A 22,954-nucleotide genomic window follows, 5' to 3' on the forward strand; every position below is an offset into this window, starting at 1 on the left:
AGGTCACACACACACACACACACACACACACACACACACACACACACACACACACACACACACACACACACACGTGAGAACATCAGCTACATCTCTACAAGTCTAATGTTTCCGTAAAGTGTTTTTTCTCGGGTGCAAATCACACATGTAACTCGGCAGCTGCACCAATGACTCCAGCTTCTCCTTTACACATCTCAGTATGTAATAAAGGCTTTTTCCATATTTGTTATGTCACTTATTGGATTCATGAGTTTGTTTTCAAACCACCACAAAATACAGACTATTACAATCTTGTGCAATATACGCTCTTTGCATTCTGCTTTTTTATTCTGCTGCTATTTCAGCCACCAATACATCACATACAACCTCTCCCTCAGTTCACCCTCTGTCTGAAACCAGAGCCCAGTCTGCTCTGATTGGCTTGCTGGCCGGCTCTGTTGTGATTGGTCAACCGCTTAGAGATGTCTCGCCCCTTAGCCTATCATGTACAATGTGTTGGAGTGATAGCCAATAGGAGTGCAAGTTATTCATAGTGATGTCACTGTGTTCAAGGGTGTTTTCTGCAGATTTTTGATTCACGTGTTTTTGTCTCTTTATTTAAATTCATTTGTTTTTAAATGTTTGTGTGTGATGTGACCTTTGCTCTTCCACTGTACATTTCCCCGCAACGGGACTCATAAAGGATTTCAGATTTGTATTTATTTTCTGATTTCCATATTTTTTACGAACCATATCTTTAGAGATGAAATTCAAAACACAACACATGCATTCGTGTCCCTCATGTAACATCATGAGCATGAACAGGTAAGTAACGCAAATGCCTGATGACTACATGCTGTACTAATGTAGGGAAACCCCTTGAAGAAGCTTCTTAATAAAATGCAGAGGATTTCTGCATGCTCCCGTTTTAATGGCCATGATTTATTTGTGTTTTTGAATGTCTTTTTACTGCTCTCCTTGAACAAAAGACCCGACCACTTCCTCCCTCTCTGGTGAAGATGATTTCCTCCCCCTATGAGCTCTATCTCCTGACTTTCCTCCTCTCAAAGTCGTGATTTTTCACTGTTTGTTTATGTGAGGCGGCCCGAAAGCAGCGGAGCTCCGATAAGAGAGAAAAAGTACAGCGTGCCGCTCACAGTGAGGCGTCCATAAGGAGAAGGAAGCAATGCACTGTGGGAGGATGACAGCCCATCCATCACACACAGAGAGAGCCGCAACTTTTATAAATCGTTTGTCGCCTTTTAAAGGGAATTGGAAGTCAGACATCTGCATTTTTCTGAGGATATCTGTGTGAACGTGACTGAGGCGTCACGAGATTCAAAGTGGCGGAGCAGCGATGAGAAAACACAGGAAAGGTGTCAGATTAATGAACACACTCTCCACGACATCTATTAACCTTGCTGTGTGTGTGTGTGTGTGTGTGTGTGTGTGTGTGTGTGTGTGTGTGTGTGTGTGTGTGTGTGTGTGTGTGTGTGTGTGTGTGTGTGTGTGTGTGTGGGGGGGGGGGGGGGGTACTGTGTTGTTTGAAAGTCCTCTGACTCTTCTGCAAATAGCATCTTAGCGGTTTAGGGTCAAGTGTGCAAGCGAACAGTAAATTGGGTTTTATAAAAATATGATAAACATTTGAAGTGATGGGTTTTAAGAAAACACATTTTATTGCAGAAGGACTAAAAGAGTCACAAATAATGTTTTTAAGATGTTGAACCCATTGACCCAAACGTCTCTTTCCCCTCTTCACATGTTTCTCTCTCTGTGGCTCCCCATGTTTGTAGTGAGTGAAGTATGATGTTGAAATGTAAGACTTTAAGGGGTGAAGGACTTCCAATTTGTGTTCTGATGGATGTCTGTGAAGAAACCTAGTTTTTTTAGTTAAAGTTAAAGTTTTGGTTATTATTTAAGATATAAACGTAAATAAAAGCCCCATATTTCAACTCAGTCTCACGGCATTTCATTTCATTTCATTTCAAACCTTTATTTAGACAGATTAGTCCCTTGAGATCATCGATCTCATTTACAAGGGAGACCTGCATCATTTAGTTCCACATGAAACATAAAAACAACATACAAACAACAGAGGATATCATATTTACATATTCAACATTTACAAATACCCAGAGTGTCAGAAAGCATTTCATTTAGACATGCCTTAAATACATTCAAAGAAATAAAAATGCTCAATTTCAATTTTGCCTGTAGACTGTTCCAAGCAAGTGGAGCTGCGCACATAAAAGCTGTCTTACCTAAGACAGTCCTTACTCTTGGCACATCTAACAAGACTATATCCTGTGATCGCAGACAATAGCTGCTTGCAACTTTCTGCTTTATCAATGAACAGATATAATACGGGAGTTTGCCCAACATAGCTTTATAGATAAAAGTGTACCAGTGACTGAGCCTCCGTACAGTGAGTGATGGTAAACCTGCCTTGGTATACAATGTACAGTGATGAGTAAGTGCTTTACAGTTAGTGACAAATCTCAGAGCACTATGATACGCAGCATCTAGTTTGCTTAGGTAGTTGGCAGGTGCATTCATATACAGTAGATCACCATAGTCCAGCACAGGTAAAAAGGTCACAGTGACTAGCCTTTTCCTGGCCTCAAGCGAGAAACAGGACTTATTCCTGAAAAAGAAACCTAGCCTAACCCTCAGTTTTTTAAGCAGGTTATTGACATGAAGTTTAAAAGAGAGACAGTCATCAAGCAAGATACCAAGGTATTTGTAACAGGCAACAACTTCAAGTTTTGTTCCTTGCGTTGATACAATATCTAAAACAGGCTCTGGTGACTTTTTAGCTTTTGAAAAGAGCATTATCTTGGTTTTATCCACATTTAAAAGAAGCTTTAGTTCAGAGAGCTGAGTCTGAATAATGTTAAAAACAGCCTGTAATTTAACAACCGCCTCCTGAATGGAGGGACCTGCACAATACATCACGGTATCGTCCGCATAAAAATGTAAAGTAGCTTCATCCACATTTTCACCTAAACTGTTGATATATATGGAGAATAAAAGTGGACCTAAAACAGAACCTTGAGGAACACCATTAGCAATGTTTAACCACTCAGAAGACAGCCCATCAAAGTGAACACATTGGGACCTTTCAGAGAGGTAGTTCACAAACCACCCCACTGCATGGCTGGATATGCCAGTACTGAGTAGCCTCTGTTTTAAGACACGATGATCAACGGTGTCAAACGCTTTGGAAAGGTCAATAAACAGAGCTGCACAACTCTGTTTATTATCTAGCATACTAGTAATATCATTTACCACTTTCATTGTTGCAGTGATGGTGCTATGTTTCTTCCTGAAGCCTGACTGATGTTTAGACAGGATATCATTTATACATAAAAACTCCTTTACTTGTTCACTCACAAGTCGTTCGAGCACCTTAGCCAAAACTGACAATTTAGAGATTGGCCTATAGTTATTTAAAATAGTTGCCTCCCCTCCTTTCAGTAGAGGCAGGACATAAGCAGACTTCCATACTTTAGGAATTGTATTTGTGCTGAGGGAGAGGTTAAAAAGAGAAGTAAGAGGTGGAGCAATAAAATCTGCAGCTATCTTTAAAAAGAAAGGTTCTACGTTGTCCGGGCCAGCCGGTTTCTTAGGATCTAACTTGGATAAAGCTTCATGGACAATACCAACAGTTAAAGGAGTAAAACTGAAAGGGTTTTCCAGACCACATTGTTCAGAGTCAAGGACTGGAGCGTTCACAGAAGCAGAAGCACAGTCAGTGACAGAATCAAACAGAGAGCCACAAGAGACAAAATGCTTATTAAAGCAATTTAGCATGGTGGCCCTGTCTGATATAATGCCAGATGCTGTGGTGAGGTACGGAGGTAGCTCATTTGGGATATCACCAGTGGAAATCGATTTTATGGCTTTCCAAAATTTACTAGGATTATTCAGGTTTTCTGTGGTAACTGACAAATAGTACTTTGACTTAGCACTTTTGACATTTGAAGTAAAGCTATTCCTTAGCTGCCTAAAGCGTAGCCATTCTACCTCTGAGCCTGATTTCCTAGCCTTTGCCCAGGCATTGTTTCTCTCATGAAGGAGACTGGACATTTCAGCAGAAAACCAGGGATTGTTTCGTCCCTTCACTCTAAATTTACGCAGAGGTGCATGTTTATCTATAATTTTTATAAAACCAAGATAAAAATAAGACCATGCAGTTTCTACATCAGCACACAGATCGATTTTTCCCCAATCAAAATCAAACAGATCATGTAAAAAACCCTGCTCCACTAAGTGTTTTTTATCTCTCTTTGTGATGATGCGTGGTTTAACTTTTTGGACCTTAGTGTCCCTAATTGTGGCTACAACACAGTGGTCACTCACATCATTAGCAAATACTCCCACAGATGAGTATTTATATGGAACATTTGTTAAAATTAGATCAATTAAGGAGGATTTATTTGGGGACTTAATATTTGGGCGAGTAGGACTGTCTATAATCTGAGTAATGTTCAAAGAGGTACACAGGTTTTTAAAATCTTCTGACACAGAAGTTAACCAATCCCAATTAAAATCACCAAGCAGCACTATTTCCTTGTAGGAAAGTTGAGATAACAGTTTTGCCAATGAAGATAAGGAGTCCTTGACAGCCGAGGGGGCCCTGTAGCAACCCACCACCATGACCTGTTGACCCTTTGTTACTTCGACATTCACAGCTAAAAATTCTAGTTGTTTACTAACAGATTTGGAAACCATTTTTGTTACACAAAACTTATTTTTGACATAAATGGCAACGCCACCACCTTTTTTAGGACGGTCAGTGCGATATACATTGTAACCATTTATGTAAATGTCAGAGGCCAAGATCGATTTGTCTAGCCACGTTTCTGATAAGACAATGACATCAGCATCAGTTGAACTCGCCCAAATACGGACAAAATCTAATTTAGGTAACAGACTGCGCACATTTAAATGAATTAAACCTAACCCCGATCTAGAACTAAAATCAGCAGGAGTAGCTATTTGACTAAAACTACCAGGTGGACCCGGATTTGGCTGTACATTTCCTGATAGTAACAACAATAAAAATACCAAGCACCTTTTCCTCTTAATCAACACACATACATTTTCAGCTGTTCTAGAGTCACCAGCAAACTTCGCAAAAGTGAGATTAGAGTTCAAAAAACAATTCTGAAGGACCATTGTGGCAGGCATGTGAGAAAGACAGACATTTGACGAAATGAATGTCCGCGACAGTGCAACTAGCAATTGTTTGTGCAACCCATCCGAACCTGTACAGGGGATGTCCACTGCGGGCGGCAGAACGGACCCGCATCCAGCAGAATTGTCAGGATGACTAGCGAACTTCTCCTTGTCCAGCACAGTCAAAAAAAGGCACAGCAGAAACACGACATTTGCCATTTTCCCAGTCCAGCTCAACAGCATCCACGATGTTCCCGAAGCAAAACCACGTCAGGACAGCAGCAAGGAAATAGGCAATCAGCAGTGTGGCAACACTCCGGTTTCTCCGCGGTATCTCCAGACCAGGCCTCCCCCGCATTTCGTGTTATAGTCACAAAATGTATCTATTGATTCGTGTTCACCAACATGATTTTCCCTTTTTTTTTGTGTCACAGAGAACGATTTTAAAAGTAATATAATATATTGTTCTGTTGTTTTAATTGTTTTTGTTGTTTTGTTTCTGCCTTTTTGCTCTGTAGCACTTAAAGTTTTGTTCACGTGAATGAAATAAATATTTTTATAAAATCTTTAAATAAAATTGGTTATTATTATTATTATTGTTAGCTAGCCGATTGGCCCATTAGCTAGCTTGTTAGCTAACAGCATTATTGTTCGCTGTACTAAATCATCACACACTGCTCTATTAACCCACGACAATTAAGATTGGCTCCTTTTTGACGAGAGTATATCTTTATCAACTACAGAAAAAAACAGCAGCATGTTTGGCTTTTATTTGTAAAGTGCTGAGTTCAGTTGAGCTAATGCTACGTAGCCAAGATGGCGGTCTTCGAGTGTGTCACTCTTCCACACACTTTCTGACGGTTACAAAGGCACCATGAGCGTACGTATAGTGCATTTAGCAATATTTATTTGCGTAAATGCATTTAGGCACTCAAAATAGCAAGAGTAAATATAGAAGTAGGCAAATTAAGACAGCGCTGTTTTTGTTTTAAGCTAGGCTAGGCTACACAGACCTATTTCTACACTCAGAGGAGAGTTATTAATATTGTCTTAGTCTAATTTTGAGTACATTTTAGAGTCAATAATGCTAATTTGTATATCCCTTGCCACATAGTCCCGGAGCCTCTGTTTTAACACCAACGTTTAAAAAAGACAACACTTTGTTGATCTTCATTAAATTGCATCTTCAGATTTATCTCAGTGAGAGCTGAAAACGGCTCTTCTTTAAATATCATTTGTCCTGCATGTCTCAGATGTAATTGGTTGCACGTTAACATTTATACAGCGAGGCGTCGGCAGCCAAGCAGAAATACAATTCACTTTCTGCACAAATACTAACTGTAGAGGCAGAGACTCATGAAAGATAAATGAAGTCATGTGATTTACACTATATGGACAGATAAATATTCCAATCTAAATGCAGGACGGTGGAGGTGGAGGTGTGTACAGACGTGTTTACCTCACCATTCATAAATAACACACAATGCAATTACTCCTCTTCAGACGAGGTTTTAACGCTCACACGTCACACAGCGTCTTTATAGTAATGTTTTTATTTCCTGTGTTATTCCGACTCTGGGTGTAATTGCTTCTGTCCTGCGGCTCATCGAGCTGACTGATATCAGAGGAGAAAACCCTTCCTCCTTAAATCACTCTTCACTAAATTCGCCAACATGGAGTTTTTATCGCCCGACACATTTCATCCTGCCCTCGGAGTAAATGGCCTGAGGGTAACCCTGGGATACGGGATGTTTGTGCACTTCATTTGTCCTTTTGTAAATGACTAGAGTGTTTTCTGTGCTTCTGAATCACAATACAGTAAGTAAGAGGACTCTTTAAAGTAGAGACACTACATACTGATATACACCTGAACATCAGCAGGAGAGGACTCTTTAAAGTAGAGACACTACATACTGATATACACCTGAACATCAGCAGGAGAGGACTCTTTAAAGTAGAGACACTACATACTGATATACACCTGAACATCAGCAGGAGAGGACTCTTTAAAGTAGAGACACTACATACTGATATCCACCTGAACATCAGCAGGAGAGGACTCTTTAAAGTAGAGACACTACATACTGATATACACCTGAACATCAGCAGGAGAGGACTCTTTAAAGTAGAGACACTACATACTGATATACACCTGAACATCAGCAGGAGAGGACTCTTTAAAGTAGAGACACTACATACTGATATACACCTGAACATCAACAGGAGAGGACTCTTTAAAGTCGAGACACTACATACTGATATACACCTGAACATCAGCAGGAGAGGACTCTTTAAAGTAGAGACACTACATACTGATATACACCTGAACATCAGCAGGAGAGGACTCTTTAAAGTAGAGACACTACATACTGATATACACCTGAACATCAGCAGGAGAGGACTCTTTAAAGCAGAGACGCTACATACTGATATACACCTGAACATCAGCAGGAGAGGACTCTTTAAAGTAGATACACTACATACTGATATACACCTGAACATCAGCAGAGAGGACTCTTTAAAGTAGAGACACTACATACTGATATACACCTGAACATCAGCAGGAGAGGACTCTTTAAAGTAGAGACACTACATACTGATATACACCTGAACATCAGCAGGAGAGGACTCTTTAAAGTAGAGACACTACATACTGATATACACCTGAACATCAGCAGGAGAGGACTCTTTAAAGTAGAGACACTACATACTGATATACACCTGAACATCAGCAGAGAGGACTCTTTAAAGTAGAGACACTACATACTGATATACACCTGAACATCAGCAGGAGAGGACTCTTTAAAGTAGAGACACTACATACTGATATACACCTGAACATCAGCAGGAGAGGACTCTTTAAAGTAGAGACACTACATACTGATATACATCTGAACATCAGCAGGAGAGGACTCTTTAAAGTAGAGACACTACATACTGATATACATCTGAACATCAGCAGGAGAGGACTCTTTAAAGTAGAGACACTACCTACTGATATACACCTGAACATCAGCAGGAGAGGACTCTTTAAAGTAGAGACACTACATACTGATATACATCTGAACATCAGCAGGAGAGGACTCTTTAAAGTAGAGACACTACATACTGATATACACCTGAACATCAACAGGAGAGGACTCTTTAAAGTCGAGACACTACATACTGATATACACCTGAACATCAGCAGGAGAGGACTCTTTAAAGCTTGTGTTTAACAGAGCTTCAGAACATGTTAAAAACAGCTTGGTACTCAAATGGCCTCTGGTTCAGATCAGAGGATCTTGAGGACTGAAAAGATCCCTAATATGCAGTTGTTTGTAAATTTCTGCAAATGTTCTTTTTGAGTTAATCAGTTGCATAAGATCGTACTGTTGGCTCATTCTCAAACCCCCAGCTTTGTTTCCATTGTGCTCCACTGACTTTGCCAGTTTAGAAAATAAAGAGAGGATTAAAATAAATGAGCGGGGATTGATCCTGATGCTCGATGAGGGGAAGACGGATGGCGCCGGGAAGCAAAAGGGACGAAGACAACGGTCCTGCAGAAGACAAATGGCCCCGCTTTGTGCTGCACAGAGGAGGTTTTTATCAGGGCATCAAAACACAGAGGATAACCATCATCATATTCATCATCACTATCTTCATCATCATCATCATCACTATCAGTGTTTTCATCATTCACTGCATGATGCATCCAGATAGTGTTGGACGAGTCCCTGTGATAATGTTCGTGAGGCCAGGTGTGAATGAACAGAATACAACTCACTGGAGGACAAGTTAATACAGAGTTTCACTGGAAGTCAAAGCAGCACTTTTTAACATTGAGGCAGGTGACAGTCTCAATCTTTATGTATTTATACAGCACATTTAAACAACCTCAGTGGACCAGAGTGCTGTACAGGGAACAAATACTAAATAACACAATCGGAGTAAAATAATAACACAATAATTAAAAAACAAGATAAAAAGCACAATAACTAGAAACATATAAAAACACATACAAATATCAAAATGTTATGCTCAACTATTATTAAAAGCCAGTGCAACATTTCATTTAATAATAATAATAATAATAATAATAATAATAATAATAATAATAATAATAATACATGTTATCTTGTATTGCACACTTTTAAAGGTAGCATAGGTCTCAGATATATATACAAATATAAAAAACATATCTATGAAGTGTTTTGCTCCAAACACCAAACAGATCACCCATTCTAGCCATGCCTCATATCCTCTATTTCACTTCCTGTTTCTAAAGTGATGATTTGGGGAATACAGCTTTAAAAAAGTAGGGGTCTGAGCTCATGCGGGACCCGGCAGCTACTGTCTAAACTAAATACTGCCGTGATGAAACGCCATATCATGGATTATCAAGGATTCTCTCTGAAACAGTATGGAGCTCAAAGGCTTTCTCTCTTGCCGGTTATACCACAAGGTGAGTTCCTTTTTACTTCCTGCTTCTTCACACACATGCTCTCCAGTACAGGTTAGCTCTGAGTGTTAGCCATGCTAATGTGAACACAGACCATATTACGTCCAAAACAGTCGGGCATTGTTTCTGATAGCAACGTTTCTGATTGGGCCGTGGGTCCACATTTCAGATATTACGTCATATCGGACGCAAATCTGGATCAGCTCCGTTGTTCCCCCGTTTTTAGAGATTTGGGTACGGGGGAAAAGAGAGAGGGTTTTATTTCCTGACGCTGCGTGAGTTCCCCGACACGCCGGGGACACAGCGGGGACACAGCGGGGACACAGTGGGGACACAGTGGGGACACATCTTTATGTAGAAAAGACATCAGAAAGTGCATTTTGCATGCTAGGTCCCCTTTAACACAACATCATCTCAAGGTGCTTCACAATTCAATGAGAGTTACAAATGATCTACGAAACATATTTTTTAGAAAGCAGGACGTAGAACACTAGGGAGCTTAATTTAAAAACAGAGAATACAAGGTTAAAAGATAAAACCAGGACAGTCAGTAAAACTCGGTGCAGAAAAAGAGGGTCTTTAGGCTTTTCTTAAAAACTGAGAGTGATGCAGACGTGTTTTTAATTGTTCTTTGGCAATGGATTGGATCTTCAGCAAACTCCATTTGCGTTTATAAAATTAAATTGAAGACCTATCTTTTTAATTTGGCTTTTAGTTTGGGGTCATTTTAGTGGTAGGCTATCAGTGTTAATGTTTTATTATTTTGTGATATAAATCTTTCTCTTTCTTTATAACTTGTTTTTAATTATGCTTTATGTTGTACCTGTAAAGCACTTCGGGCAGCATCTTGCATGAAACGTGCTAATTAAATAAAGTTTATTAGGTTTATATAATAATTAGAAAAGCAGCAATGATTAAGAGGTTAGAAAAAGACCAATACTTCATTTATGATGGATGTCACAGCAGTAATAATGGAATGAAATACAATAGAAATAAACATTTAAAACAAAATATACATATTCTCCGTAGAAAAGACATATATTCAGAGGAGTATCTACATATACAGAAACATACATACAGAAACATGTAGAATACGCTCTAATATCTACTAAAGGGACAGAAACATACGTAGGTGCAGTTAAATATGTCCTGTTGTGTTGTGCAAGTATGCTGCAACTTTATAGGTACAGTATGTTATTTTAATAAGCAACATGGTTTTATTTATTAGCTGTTTTTATCATATATTCCTCTGCAGTGCATCCTCCTCATATATCTGTCCCCATGGCAACAACATCAGGCTGACGTCACAGCTCCATTGTCCTCATGCTGATGCTAACAGGCTAACAGGAGAGCTGCTGCTAACAGGCTAACAGGAGAAAAAACAGACACAAGAGTGAGTTATCATGATGTCTCTTTACTCTCTATGTCCTCTCACTTTCACCCTGATTACTGTGAAGTTCACTCTTATTTAACAGCGTTGTTTCGCTCCAACGGTTAACTAACGGCTAATTAACGGCTAGCCCAGCTGTGTGATTAGCATGTGATGCTAACGTGTGTTTAGCGCAGCTTTTGCACCTTTCCCCGTCTCTTTTTATCAGTGTAAACTGCTTTTCTAACCTGTGATGATGTTCTCATGCTTGTATGTGTAAAGTGCAGTTAATGATTTGCATAACAAAGCCGTCTGTTTAACGGGAGAGGCTAATGTTAATGTTAGCTCTTATGCTAAGTAGCTGAAGGATGTGAGGAGGTGCAGCTGCAGTAAACCAGTCAGTGTGATGTTTTACGGGATTATTATCCATGCATTTACGTGTTAGGTGAAAGATAATCTATGTGGTTGAGTATTAGCTGACAGAACAAGAGTTTTACCAGCATTTTCTAGCATTTTGGTCACGTTATTGTTGCAGCAGTGCCCTTTGTTTGCTAACTCTCTGCTAACAGCTGCAGTTTGCACATGAGGAGCGTTTATTTCAATTCAAGGCTTTATTGCCATTTGTACAGCAGCTACAGTTTAGATATGTCAATGACAAACGTCCGTCACAGGCTCCTCCAGCAATACAACATATACATAGGACATGGCACAAATAAAACAGATAAGATAGTGCAAGTCAATACAGATCAAATAGAAATGAATCTCATCTTAATATATCAGCATCAGGGTGGCTTGTTATTAAAGCTGGAGGGTTTAATTCATGTTTCATGAAGTCCCAGAGGTCTGTGTTAATGTCTGCATGATGTAAACAAACACCAGTAGATGTGCTGATTCCTCAAATCTGAAACTAGGACTGATGCTTCTCTCGGTTTCTTAGATTCAAGAGTCAAAAGGTTTGATCATCTTCTGAATAGCAGCTGCAGGGAACATCTGAAGTCCTAGGCTCTTTCAACTATGCAACACAATATAGAAGACCTACAACAATAAAGGATGTTACAGCCAGGGGTGCACATCACCTTTTGACTGAGTTACTCAGATGAGTACCAGGAGACAGCGTTTGGTACTCGCCCCACACGAAGCGTGGTCCTCCTCAGTGTCTTCTTCACTTTCCTCTGTTCACACTTCTTGCATGCTAGATGATGAAGATGATGAAGATGAACCTCCCTGTCTCTTTTTAAGCCTCCAATTTGCTTTCTCCAAAAGTTGTTGCCAAAACTTTGAAGTTCTTGCATTTCCAAGTTGAAGGATCAAATACTAAGAAATGATGACTTGAAGTCATATCTGATTTCAGATGTGGGAAAATACTAAGTACACTTCTTCAAGTACTTAAGTATCATTTTGAGATATTTGTACTTTACTTGACTTTGATGCTCCTGTGTACTTCCACTCCACTACAGTTCAGAGGTACATGGAGTACTTCTCCTCCACTACATGTATTAATACCTTTAGTTACTTCACAGATGTGGATGAATGATGTGAAATCTAATCAAGTGTTAAATCAGACTTTAGTTCCACCTGGAGTAAATCCACCAGCTACCCTGCAGTATACAAAGTCATTCAGACTAGCTGCACCTTTACCAGCTTTGAGAACACTTTCATGATCAATCATTATAAAACATATCATATCTATTATTCTGAAATGGACCAATCTGCACAACGACTACTTTTACTGTCTTTCACTATATTCTGATGAGAATACTTTTCTACTTTCACTTGAGGAACATTTTGAATGCAGGACTTTTACTGTAACAGAGTATTCCTACACTCTGGTACTTCTACTTTTACTCAAGTACAAGATCTGAGTACTTCTACTTTTACTCAAGTATAAGATCTGAGTACTTCTACTTTTACTACAAGATCTGAGTACTTCTACTTTTACTCAAGAACAAGATCTCAGTACTTCTACTTTTACTCAAGAACAAGATCTGAGTACTTCTACTTTTACTCAAGAACAAGATCTGAGTACTTCTACTTTTACTCAAGAACAAGATCTGAGTACTTCTACTTTTACTCAAGTACAAGATCTGAGTACTTCTACTTTTACTCAAGAACAAGATCTGAGTACTTCTACTTTTACTCAAGTACAAGATCTGAGTACTTCTACTTTTACTCAAGTACAAGATCTGAGTACTTCTACTTTTACTCAAGTACAAGATCTGAGTACTTCTACTTTTACTCAAGTACAAGATCTGAGTACTTCTACTTTTACTCAAGAACAAGATCTGAGTACTTCTACTTTTACTCAAGAACAAGATCTGAGTACTTCTTCCACCTCTGTCTGATTTCAAACTCTTCCATAGCACCCTGAGTGAGTCTGCAGCTGTGTGTTTTACTCCACTCTGTTGTAAATCAAACTGCAGCAGCTTGACCACAGAGCGTGCACGTTGTGATCAGCTGATGTTGCGCAGGTCTCCAGTGTGTGCGCGGGGCACAGAAAGTGCTCAGGGACTCTCCCTCTGCAGCCAGTCGGCCGAGTTTTGGCACAATTCTGTTGTTCATACCGACGTTCACCCTGTCTGTGCACACGGCGACCAACTCTGTCGTCCGGTGATTTAAGCCTCCTGTAGAGCTTCACAGGTCCGTCGGTCATGTCCTGCGCGGCTCAGCCAGGACCAGGTCAATCAGTCATAGAAAGTCTGAAGATTTTTAGCAGGGAGCGAAACGGCAACGTAGCTGCTTAATGTGTCGTAGTTTACTCCATTGAGTGTTTACAAGAAACACGTGTAGACGAAATATGTGTTTTGTTTTGAGGTAGGCAAAGGCGCGTAGTGACACAAATGACGTTACACAATTCAGATTTGTGCCGCGTACCTGCGTACCAGTTATGTGCACCCCTGATTTTAACTATCTTGTAAGTATATGTAAAATAGAATAAGATGAGCTTGTTGTCTTCATAGATTAGCAGATGAGTCTGTTAACCTGCTTCCTAAACATGCAGGAAAGTGATCTGTTTTGGTATAAGACACTTTATAGGTTGCATTTTATTCTGCACTCCCACATCGATGGAGTGCTGCTTGAATGTGCTGTGAACACGATGTTGAGTGAGGTTTTGGAGGCAGAAGAACTTTGTTAGTGTATTAACCTGAATCCTTACATTAGAGTGATGCAGACTCTTAGCTGGATGTCTACACGGTCTCCTCCCGTGCGTTGAACTATATGGTGCCCTTGGTTGTTTACGTATTTAAAAGCAATATGAAACACAATCTTGCATCGATCTAAAGGGGGATATACCGTTGTCTACTTTACGAGCTTGGCGCTTGAACGTTTCTCAAACTTTGAAGTAGATTCGGACTAGTTCCCCCGACACAATAACCTGGAATACCAAAATGAATATCACATAAGTTCCACTTCTTGATCAGCTTTATGATAAATATGAATACATGTTTTAACAAAGGTACTCATCCTGATGAAGTTACGTAAACTAATCAAAGAGATTGTTGCTTCAGCCCAGAGATATAGCATGTCATCTAATTATGGACATATCAGTCCTTGATATATTTAAAGACAGAATGAATGTTCCTTTGACAGTCTGTTTTATACAATCAGTATCCATTCAATGCTTTGAGGACATCTCTCTCTCTTTTGTGTGGGAGCTTCAGGCAACGCTTTAATAACAGGCTGTTATCAGTGCAATAGCATAGATGGAGAGATAGATAGTTAGAGAGATGGATGGATAGATAGATAGATGGATGGATGGATGGATGGATGGATAGATGAATGGATGGATGGATGGATATAGATAGATGGATGGATAGATAGATAGTTAGAGAGATAGATAGATGGAGCGATAGATGGATGGATGGATAGATGGATGGATAGATAGATAGATGGATGGATTGATGGATGGATAGATGGATGGATAGATAGATAGATAGATGGATGGATTGATGGATGGATGGATAGATGGATGGATAGATAGATAGATACATGGATGGATTGATGGATGGATAGATAGATAGATAGATGGATGGATTGATGGATGGATAGATAGATGGATGGATTGATAGATAGATGGATGGATAGATGGATAGATAGATAGATAGATGAATGGATAGATAGATGGATGGATAGATAGATAGATAGATGGATGGATAGATAGATAGATAGATGGATGGATAGATAGATGGATGGATAGATGAATGGATAGATGGATGGATGGATGGATAGATGGATGGATTGATGGATGGATGGATATAGATAGATGGATGGATAGATAGATAGTTAGATGGATGGATGGATAGATGAATGGATGGATGGATGGATATAGATAGATGGATGGATAGATAGATAGTTAGAGAGATAGATAGATGGAGCGATAGATGGATGGATGGATAGATGGATAGATGGATGGATAGATAGATAGATGGATGGATAGATAGATGGATGGATAGATGGATAGATGGATGGATAAATAGATGGATTGATGGATAGATGGATAGATAGATAGGTAGGTAGATGGATGGATAGAGATGGATGGACGGATAGATGGATAGATGGATGGATAGAGAGATGGATGGATAGATGGATAGGTAGATGGATGGATAGAGAGATGGATGGATAGATGGATAGGTAGATGGATGGATAGAGAGATGGATAGATGGATAGATGGATAGATAGATGGATGGATGGATAGATGGATGGATGGATAGATAGATAGGTAGATGGATGGATAGAGATGGATGGACGGATAGATGGATAGATGGATGGATAGAGAGATGGATGGATAGATGGATAGGTAGATGGATGGATAGAGAGATGGATGGATAGATGGATAGGTAGATGGATGGATAGAGAGATGGATAGATGGATAGATAGATAGATGGATGGATGGATAGATAGATGGATAGATGGATGGATGGATGGATAGATAGATAGGTAGATGGATGGATAGAGATGGATGGACGGATAGATGGATAGATGGATGGATAGAGAGATGGATGGATAGATGGATAGGTAGATGGATGGATAGAGAGATGGATAGATGGATAGATGGATAGATAGATGGATGGATAGAGAGATGGATGGATAGATGGATAGATAGGTAGGTAGTAGGTAAACCGTATTTAATTTAGTCTTAATGTACATTATTTAATTTCATATTCTGTTCTTGTATATATATATAACATTCTATTTACATATACCGTAATTTTCGGACTATAAGCCGCGCCTTTTTCCCTATTTTTCGACGCTGCGGTTTATATAACAGTGCGGCTAATCTATGGATTTTTACAGCTAACGGCCAACACCTTTAACTCTATGGGCTCTATGGCCGGTCCGCGGACCCCCACCTTTAAGCGGCGGGTTCCAGCAGGAAAAGCTGGAGGCCGGAAAAGAGTGAGACAGGTAGCGCGCAAAAATAAAAGTGGAACCGAGAGTGGTATGCCGCTGCTGCGGCTTATATTCAGGTGTGGCTTATAGTCCGAAAATTACGGTATATAGACTTCTTGCACTATTTTAAATTGTTGTATTTGATTATATATGTTGCGTTGTTGGAGGATCTCAGGTCAGAAGAATGTCATTTCCATTTCTACACTGGAGCTGCTGAGCATCTGATGATAAAACCTTTGAATGTTGAATTGGATCTTTTGAGTAAAGCAGGATATTATATAGACTTTCCCAGCTAACTTGAGCTCTGTGTTTGCAGTGGACCGAGGTGTGAAGCGGCGGCAGGTGAAGCCCCTCGCCGCCTCCCTATTGGACGCCTTGGATTATGACAGCTCCGACGACAGTGACTTTGAAGTGGGCGACGCCACAGGTAAACAGGAAGAGATCAGCGGCATTATGGGATCTCACATAACCCTAACCACTTGTTTGGGACACATCTTAAAAGATAACACCATGATCATTTTAATATATATTTGTAAACGTTTCAAAAAGAATCATTCCCTCTTATATTGAGAATCTGATTTCAACTCCTATAACAGTTCAAATCATCTAATAAATCCTTTTTGCAGCCCTACCATCACATCAACCTCTACCAACATCCAATACATGTTTAGTTTGAACCATTTCTTTGCAAAATGAGAAAAATGTGGAACATTTTAAATCTATTTAAACCTCTTTTATGCATTTTCTGAAAAATGATAAACTCGTTAACTCAAGCCAGCTTTGCCATATCTAGTTATGTGAGCGTTCACATGAAAGGGGCGGGGTTAGCAACATTTGACCAATCACAAACATGGAGAAGCGTACAGACAGCGCAGCGTCATACTTCCTGAATGAAAAGTCAACTATAATATTAGACATATGAAGAAGTTAAACTTTAAACATCCATGACTTAAACACTTGATCCAGGATCAAAGCCACATAGCTGCACCTGCAAGGTGAATACAGCTGGTAACAGAACAAGTGTTTGAATGCGTACATGAACAGGTTTATGATATCACTGCCCCGTCTAAGACACCATCTGACTTTCATTACATTTGACTCGAGTGTTTCCTCAACTTAATGTGTTGCTTCAAATAATCCTTCTGCATCCAGTATGTGACACTGTGAGTGTTGCACGGCCAGATACGGCTCAGCTGACTCAGATCAGGAGATATATGATACATTATGATGTGATATGATTGATAATGGTACACATCGACGTCTGCACTCACAGTGCCGCGGACTGTACGTAATGTTACTTTGATCTGGTTACTTGTGTTGTGGCAGATATTTAAAGGTGGGGTAGGTAAGTTTGAGAAACCGGCTCGAGATACACCTTTTGTTATATTCCATGGAATGCTCTTAACATCCCGATAGCAATGAATATCTGAAGAGCTTTGACAAAAAATCCATAAAGAAATATCTTCTGTGGAAGCCGTGGTTCTGTAAAAAGCACGACCAATCATCTGAACCGGCCCGGCTAAAGTAACTGGATGGCCTACCTGCCTGTCAGCCTTCCATCTGTGCACAAACTTATCTCGTGCCCTCATTGGTCATGTGCGCGTTCGTGTGTGTTGGAGAAGGGGCTCTGTGAGGAAGTGGCAGATTTTTTCAAATTCTAGCGCACTCGAGCTGGTTTCTCCAAAATTACCTGCCCCACCATTAAGTAAGCTTTCTTAACGCTAATGTTCTAATAGTCAGATTGCTCTGAAGATGGGAGGTGATATTCTATTAATGTTCACGTTCACACAGTCGCTGATTTTTGCCGGCCGTCTTTCTGCAACGGCAGCTTTTCTCTATTTCCTTTCTCCTGTAATATGACTTGATCGCTTTAAACTCCGCACACTGAGCTCTGATTGGTCAGCAGGCAGTGCTTTCACTGAGTTGAGCCTGCAACCTAACCTGCTCCGGGGCAGGCTAGCCGCTCAGCATCAGTTACCATGGAGATCTAGCCCGCTAAAAAGAGAACCAGCTTCGTAGGACCGGAAACCCCGAGTTAACCTGAAGTTAGCCGCTAAGAGAACATCCAGCTTCGTAGTACAGGCCTCAGGACTTTCAGGACGATCTAATTTGTTCTCTGCTTTGATTTTGTTGTTATTTGTTATTCTCTTCTAGGATCTGACGGCACAGGAAACGGCAGCGATGAAGACGAGGGATCCAAAGCGAGCGCCGCCGGATCAGAAAGCGACTCCGAAAACGCCGGCTCTGCAGACGAAGCTATCGACGAGAACGAAGCCAAAGACTTGGCAGCGGACGGAAATCTAACGGAAGACGAAGAGAAATCAAAACAACCGCCGTCTTCCTCCGATGGCTCCACGAAGGAAACCCCTATTGTTCCAGCGACTAAAAGCAGACGGAAGAGCAAGAAAACGTCCGATCCAGAGCCGGAAAAAGACCTGGAGAAAGACCTGGAAAAAGACCTGGAAAAAGACCTGGAAAAAGACCTGGAAAAAGAGCCGGAGTCCGAATCAACGTCTGGAAACACGGAGGAAAATCAAACGGAGACGAAGAAGTGGAATTTCAGGAGGAACCGACCTCTCCTGGACTTCACCACCATGGAGGATCTGAACGAAATGGACGACTACGACAGCGAGGACGATAACGACTGGAGACCGAGCGTTGGGAAGAAGAAGGGAAAGACTGGGGGTCAGAAAGGAGGAGGAGGAGGAGGAGGAGATGAGGAAGAGGAGGGAGGCAGCGCTAGTGACGACGATGATGATGACGATGATGATAATGATGATGACGATGACGACGACGATGATGATGATGATGACGATGATGACAAGGAGGATGGGCAGGAGAACAGTAACAACAACAAAGATACGAGCAGTGACAGTGACAAAGACCTGAAGAAACCCAAGAAGAAGACGAAGAGCAGCAATGCGTTCGATGAAGAGCTGACCAATGACAGCATGTCTCAGGGGAAGAGAAACGAGGTGAGTCAAAGGACAGCGTGTGGTTCTGCTGTCTCGTCTTTGGAGAAACGGAACTCACAAGACGAGACAGTCTCGCTTTGTGGATCCATGGACACATTTTAAAACTCAAACATGATCCATCAGGTTACAGCATGTTCCGTCTGTATGAAATAACTAGGGAGGCTCCGGTCGCCAATGTTGGGGCCGGTCGCCGGAATCAGTATCGGCCGATCCGATCGAGTGGGCGGGGCCTATGGGCATCTTCCATTTAAAGTGATGGGGCTCATTCTCTGGAGCTTCCACAAACAACAACAAACATAATCATTACATTCAAATGAAGCACGTTATTCAAGTTCACATTAACTTTGGAGAATAACACGGGAGAGATGAGAGGAAGCGCTCTCTCTCTCTCTCTCTCTCTCTCTCTCTCTCTCTCTCTCTCTCTCTCTCTCTCTCTCTCTCTCTATCTTCCTCTCTCTCTCTCTATCTTCCTCTCTCTCTCTCTATCTTCCTCTCTCTCTCTCTTCCTCTCTCTCTCTCTCTCTCTCTTCCTCTCTCTCTTCCTCTCTCTCTCTCTCTCTTCCTCTCTCTCTTCCTCTCTCTCTCTCTCTCTTCCTCTCTATCTTCCTCTCTCTCTCTCTCTCTCTCTCTCTCTCTCTCTCTCTCTCTTCCTCTCTCTCTCTCTCTTCCTCTCTCTCTTCCTCTCTCTCTCTCTCTCTATCTTCCTCTCTCTCTCTCTTCCTCTCCCTCTCTCTCTCTCTCTCCCTCTCTCTCTCTCTCTCTCTCTCTCTCTTCCTCTCTATCTTCCTCTCTCTCTCTTCCTCTCTCTCTCTCTCTTCCTCTCTCTCTCTCTTCCTCTCTATCTTCCTCTCTCTCTCTCTTCCTCTCTCTCTCTCTTCCTCTCTCTCTCTCTCTCTCTCTCTCTCTCTCTCTCTCTCTCTCTCTCTCTCTCTCTCTCTCTCTCAGAGAAAATTGTCATGTATTTTGCGTCATGTGATCGGCTCTCCTGATCGGCCTTTATAGAGAGCACCGATCGATCGATCGGCCGAGAGTGAGTATCGGATCGGAGCATCCCTAGAAATAACCATGTGGAATAGCTGAATTTTACGCATCAGTTTTAAGTGAAATTATTGAGAAAAAACTATATATAAATGCAACAGACAGTTACAAATCATACAGAGGTGTCAGATGTCAGAGAGAGAGCAGGCATACATTAGATTTCTAGCTAATTGCACCATATAAGGGCAGCAGCAATTAGACAACTAATCAATTAGACCAGGGGTGTCGAACTCAATTTGATCCCGGGCCACATCAGCATTATGGTTGCACTCAAAGGGCCGGTTGTCATTTTAATTATATATAAATAATATACATATGTAAATATATAATATATATTAAATAATGTACTATATTACATCAGTTCTGGTAATACCTTCCCAAATAACTACGTCTGAAAGCAGAAGTCTACGGCAAATAATTGAAAGTAAATATTCAACAATTACACCAATTGTATTGTATATTATATTCTTTGCAAGGCCACATAAAATTAGGTCGCGGGCCGGATTTGGCCCCCGGGCCTTGAGTTTGACCATCGGAAAAGTCATTTTCTACTATTTGATGATATTTTACTTCTTGCATTGCCGCTGTAGACAGAAACATGTTGGGTGAAGCTGTTTGTAATGGAAGCTAACAGTAGTGTCAGCTTTTAGTAACGTTAGCTTTCAGTAGTGTCAGCTTCTTAAATGTGAGAAAACGGGTTTGGGAAAATCTGTAAAATTCACAATTAGTCCACAAACTTTTTTCCAGTTCAGTTGAAAAGTGTGAATTGTAGTAACAGCAGCTTACTCAGACTGTCATGTTTACCTTGTCTCTGAAATGATATCGCCTGATAGTCACAGTTGTGTTATTATACTTTAGTTTCATCGGGACAGACTTCTTGTTCCCCGTTCTTTGTTCTCAGTGAGAGAAACTAAACTAAATCTGTCCTCCCCACGTTATAGTCCTTTTATAAAGCGCAGCTCATGAATGAGGTATTTGGCTTCTTTGCGCTCCAAACAACATTCACATATAATCCAACGAGAGCTTTGGATGCTATCGCACTGACTCCAGGACAATTGGACTTAGCGCAGTGACTCCATGAGCATTGTATGTGGGATTTACCAACGTTGATAAGTGGCTTTACTGTGTCTCTGTTTCTGATTTCCCAGGAAGCTTTGCTGGACCGCGCTCAGACCTGGACGGCTCAGCACATCCTGATCTGCTGCGTCTGTCTGGGAGACAACAGCGAGGACGCAGACGAGATCATTCAGTGTGACAACTGCGGGGTGACCGTGCACGAGGGTGAGTTGTTGGGAAGTTGGTCAAAGAAAGTCATGCATTACACATTACTAGTTACTTGAAGTTACTTCCTTTACTTAATTGCTCACTGCTGGAAGTAATCAGTTACATTACTAGTTATATTACTTTTGGCCTCTGTAGCATCAGCTCCCTTAAATCAAAGGACAAAATAAAGTGAAACCTCATCAGATCAGCACTAATTCTTTTCTTTAGCTCAGTTCCCATCGTGACACTGGTCCAGGTGAGATACAGGTAGTCAAGGTACCTGTATCTTACTCAATGTCTTATAAAGATGGCGATTCCTCCGTCAAACGGGCGACCTTTCCTCCACGATGCTCGCTGTGTAAAGCCTGTTTATTCAAGATTCATAAGATTCATAAGATTCAAAGATTCAAAGGTTGTTTCATCAGATGCTCAGCAGCTAAGAGTAGAGATGGAAATGAAATTCTTCTGACCTGAGATCCTCCAACAATGCTGCATATATCATAAAATACAAAATAGTGCAAGAAGTCTATATACATGTGTATAGAATATGATATGTACAAGAACAGAACATTGAATAATGTTCATTAAGATAGAATCAAATGCGGTTTACTGCGGTGATAACTATTCATAGAAGTAGAGACTTTCTCATCCGTCTCCTCATCCATGAACTCCTGAGTGTAGCACAAGTGAAAAGGGAGAAAGCATGGGAAGAGACCATCCCCCACACCAAATGTCATCCCTCTACCAATTCCCAGCAGGCAGTTATATGAGGATCCTAACCCTTTTTGCTTTAATGGGAGTCAATGGCAGCTAAAAGGCAGATGCTGGAGGCATGAAAACTTAGTACAAATCAGAGGAGGGAGGACACACCCACATTTCATGACTAGCACGCAGCAACTAGATAACATCCTGCTTATAACTGTAACGACTGCGTCACAGAGAAATGTAATCTGATTACAGTTCACGAGGTTTAATGACTCAAAAGCGTGTGGATTTATATACTCTATAAAATCAGGGCAGGTATTTGTCTTTGACTTCAAAAAATGAGTGCGTAGGAAACGGATCAATAACCCTGTGAGACTGGGAGCGTGCAAATTGGATCAATGTGACGCCACTAATTCTCAATCACTTCATATATTAATGAATTCACCCTTGTTGCACCTCATTTCAAAGCTCCTGACAAAGCTGCTTCTCTTATTTTGGACGTGAAATCTGTATATAGTATAATAATGAAGCTCTTATAGATGTTAAGCTATTAGAGCCTGGGCCATTCAGCACATGAGTTGGTGGTTGATGGATTGGTTCTTGATAAGAATATGA

At 40.7% G+C, this 22,954-nt stretch overlaps 2 protein-coding genes across 4 annotated transcripts in view; one reads left to right on the forward strand and one right to left on the reverse strand.

Annotated features, from left to right (window-relative positions):
- The window catches only part of LOC307022902 (class I histocompatibility antigen, F10 alpha chain-like), a 455,191-nt gene that overhangs the window by 189,344 nt on the left and 242,893 nt on the right, over positions 1-22,954 (reverse strand). The gene's annotated exons all lie outside the window — the stretch shown is intronic.
- phf14 (PHD finger protein 14) overlaps positions 10,857-22,954 on the forward strand; it is an 85,978-nt gene continuing 73,880 nt past the window's right edge. For both annotated transcript variants that reach the window (XM_079655802.1, XM_079655803.1), the window contains exons 1-4: positions 10,857-10,994; positions 16,675-16,785; positions 18,513-19,333; positions 21,520-21,652. In XM_079655802.1, coding sequence (XP_079511928.1) covers position 10,994; positions 16,675-16,785; positions 18,513-19,333; positions 21,520-21,652 — 1,066 coding nt within the window. In that variant the 5' untranslated portion in view covers positions 10,857-10,993. The remainder of the gene's footprint in view (positions 10,995-16,674; positions 16,786-18,512; positions 19,334-21,519; positions 21,653-22,954) is intronic.

Source organism: Notothenia rossii (assembly GCF_949606895.1).
Source record: "Notothenia rossii genome assembly, chromosome: 10".
NCBI lineage: Eukaryota > Metazoa > Chordata > Actinopteri > Perciformes > Nototheniidae > Notothenia > Notothenia rossii.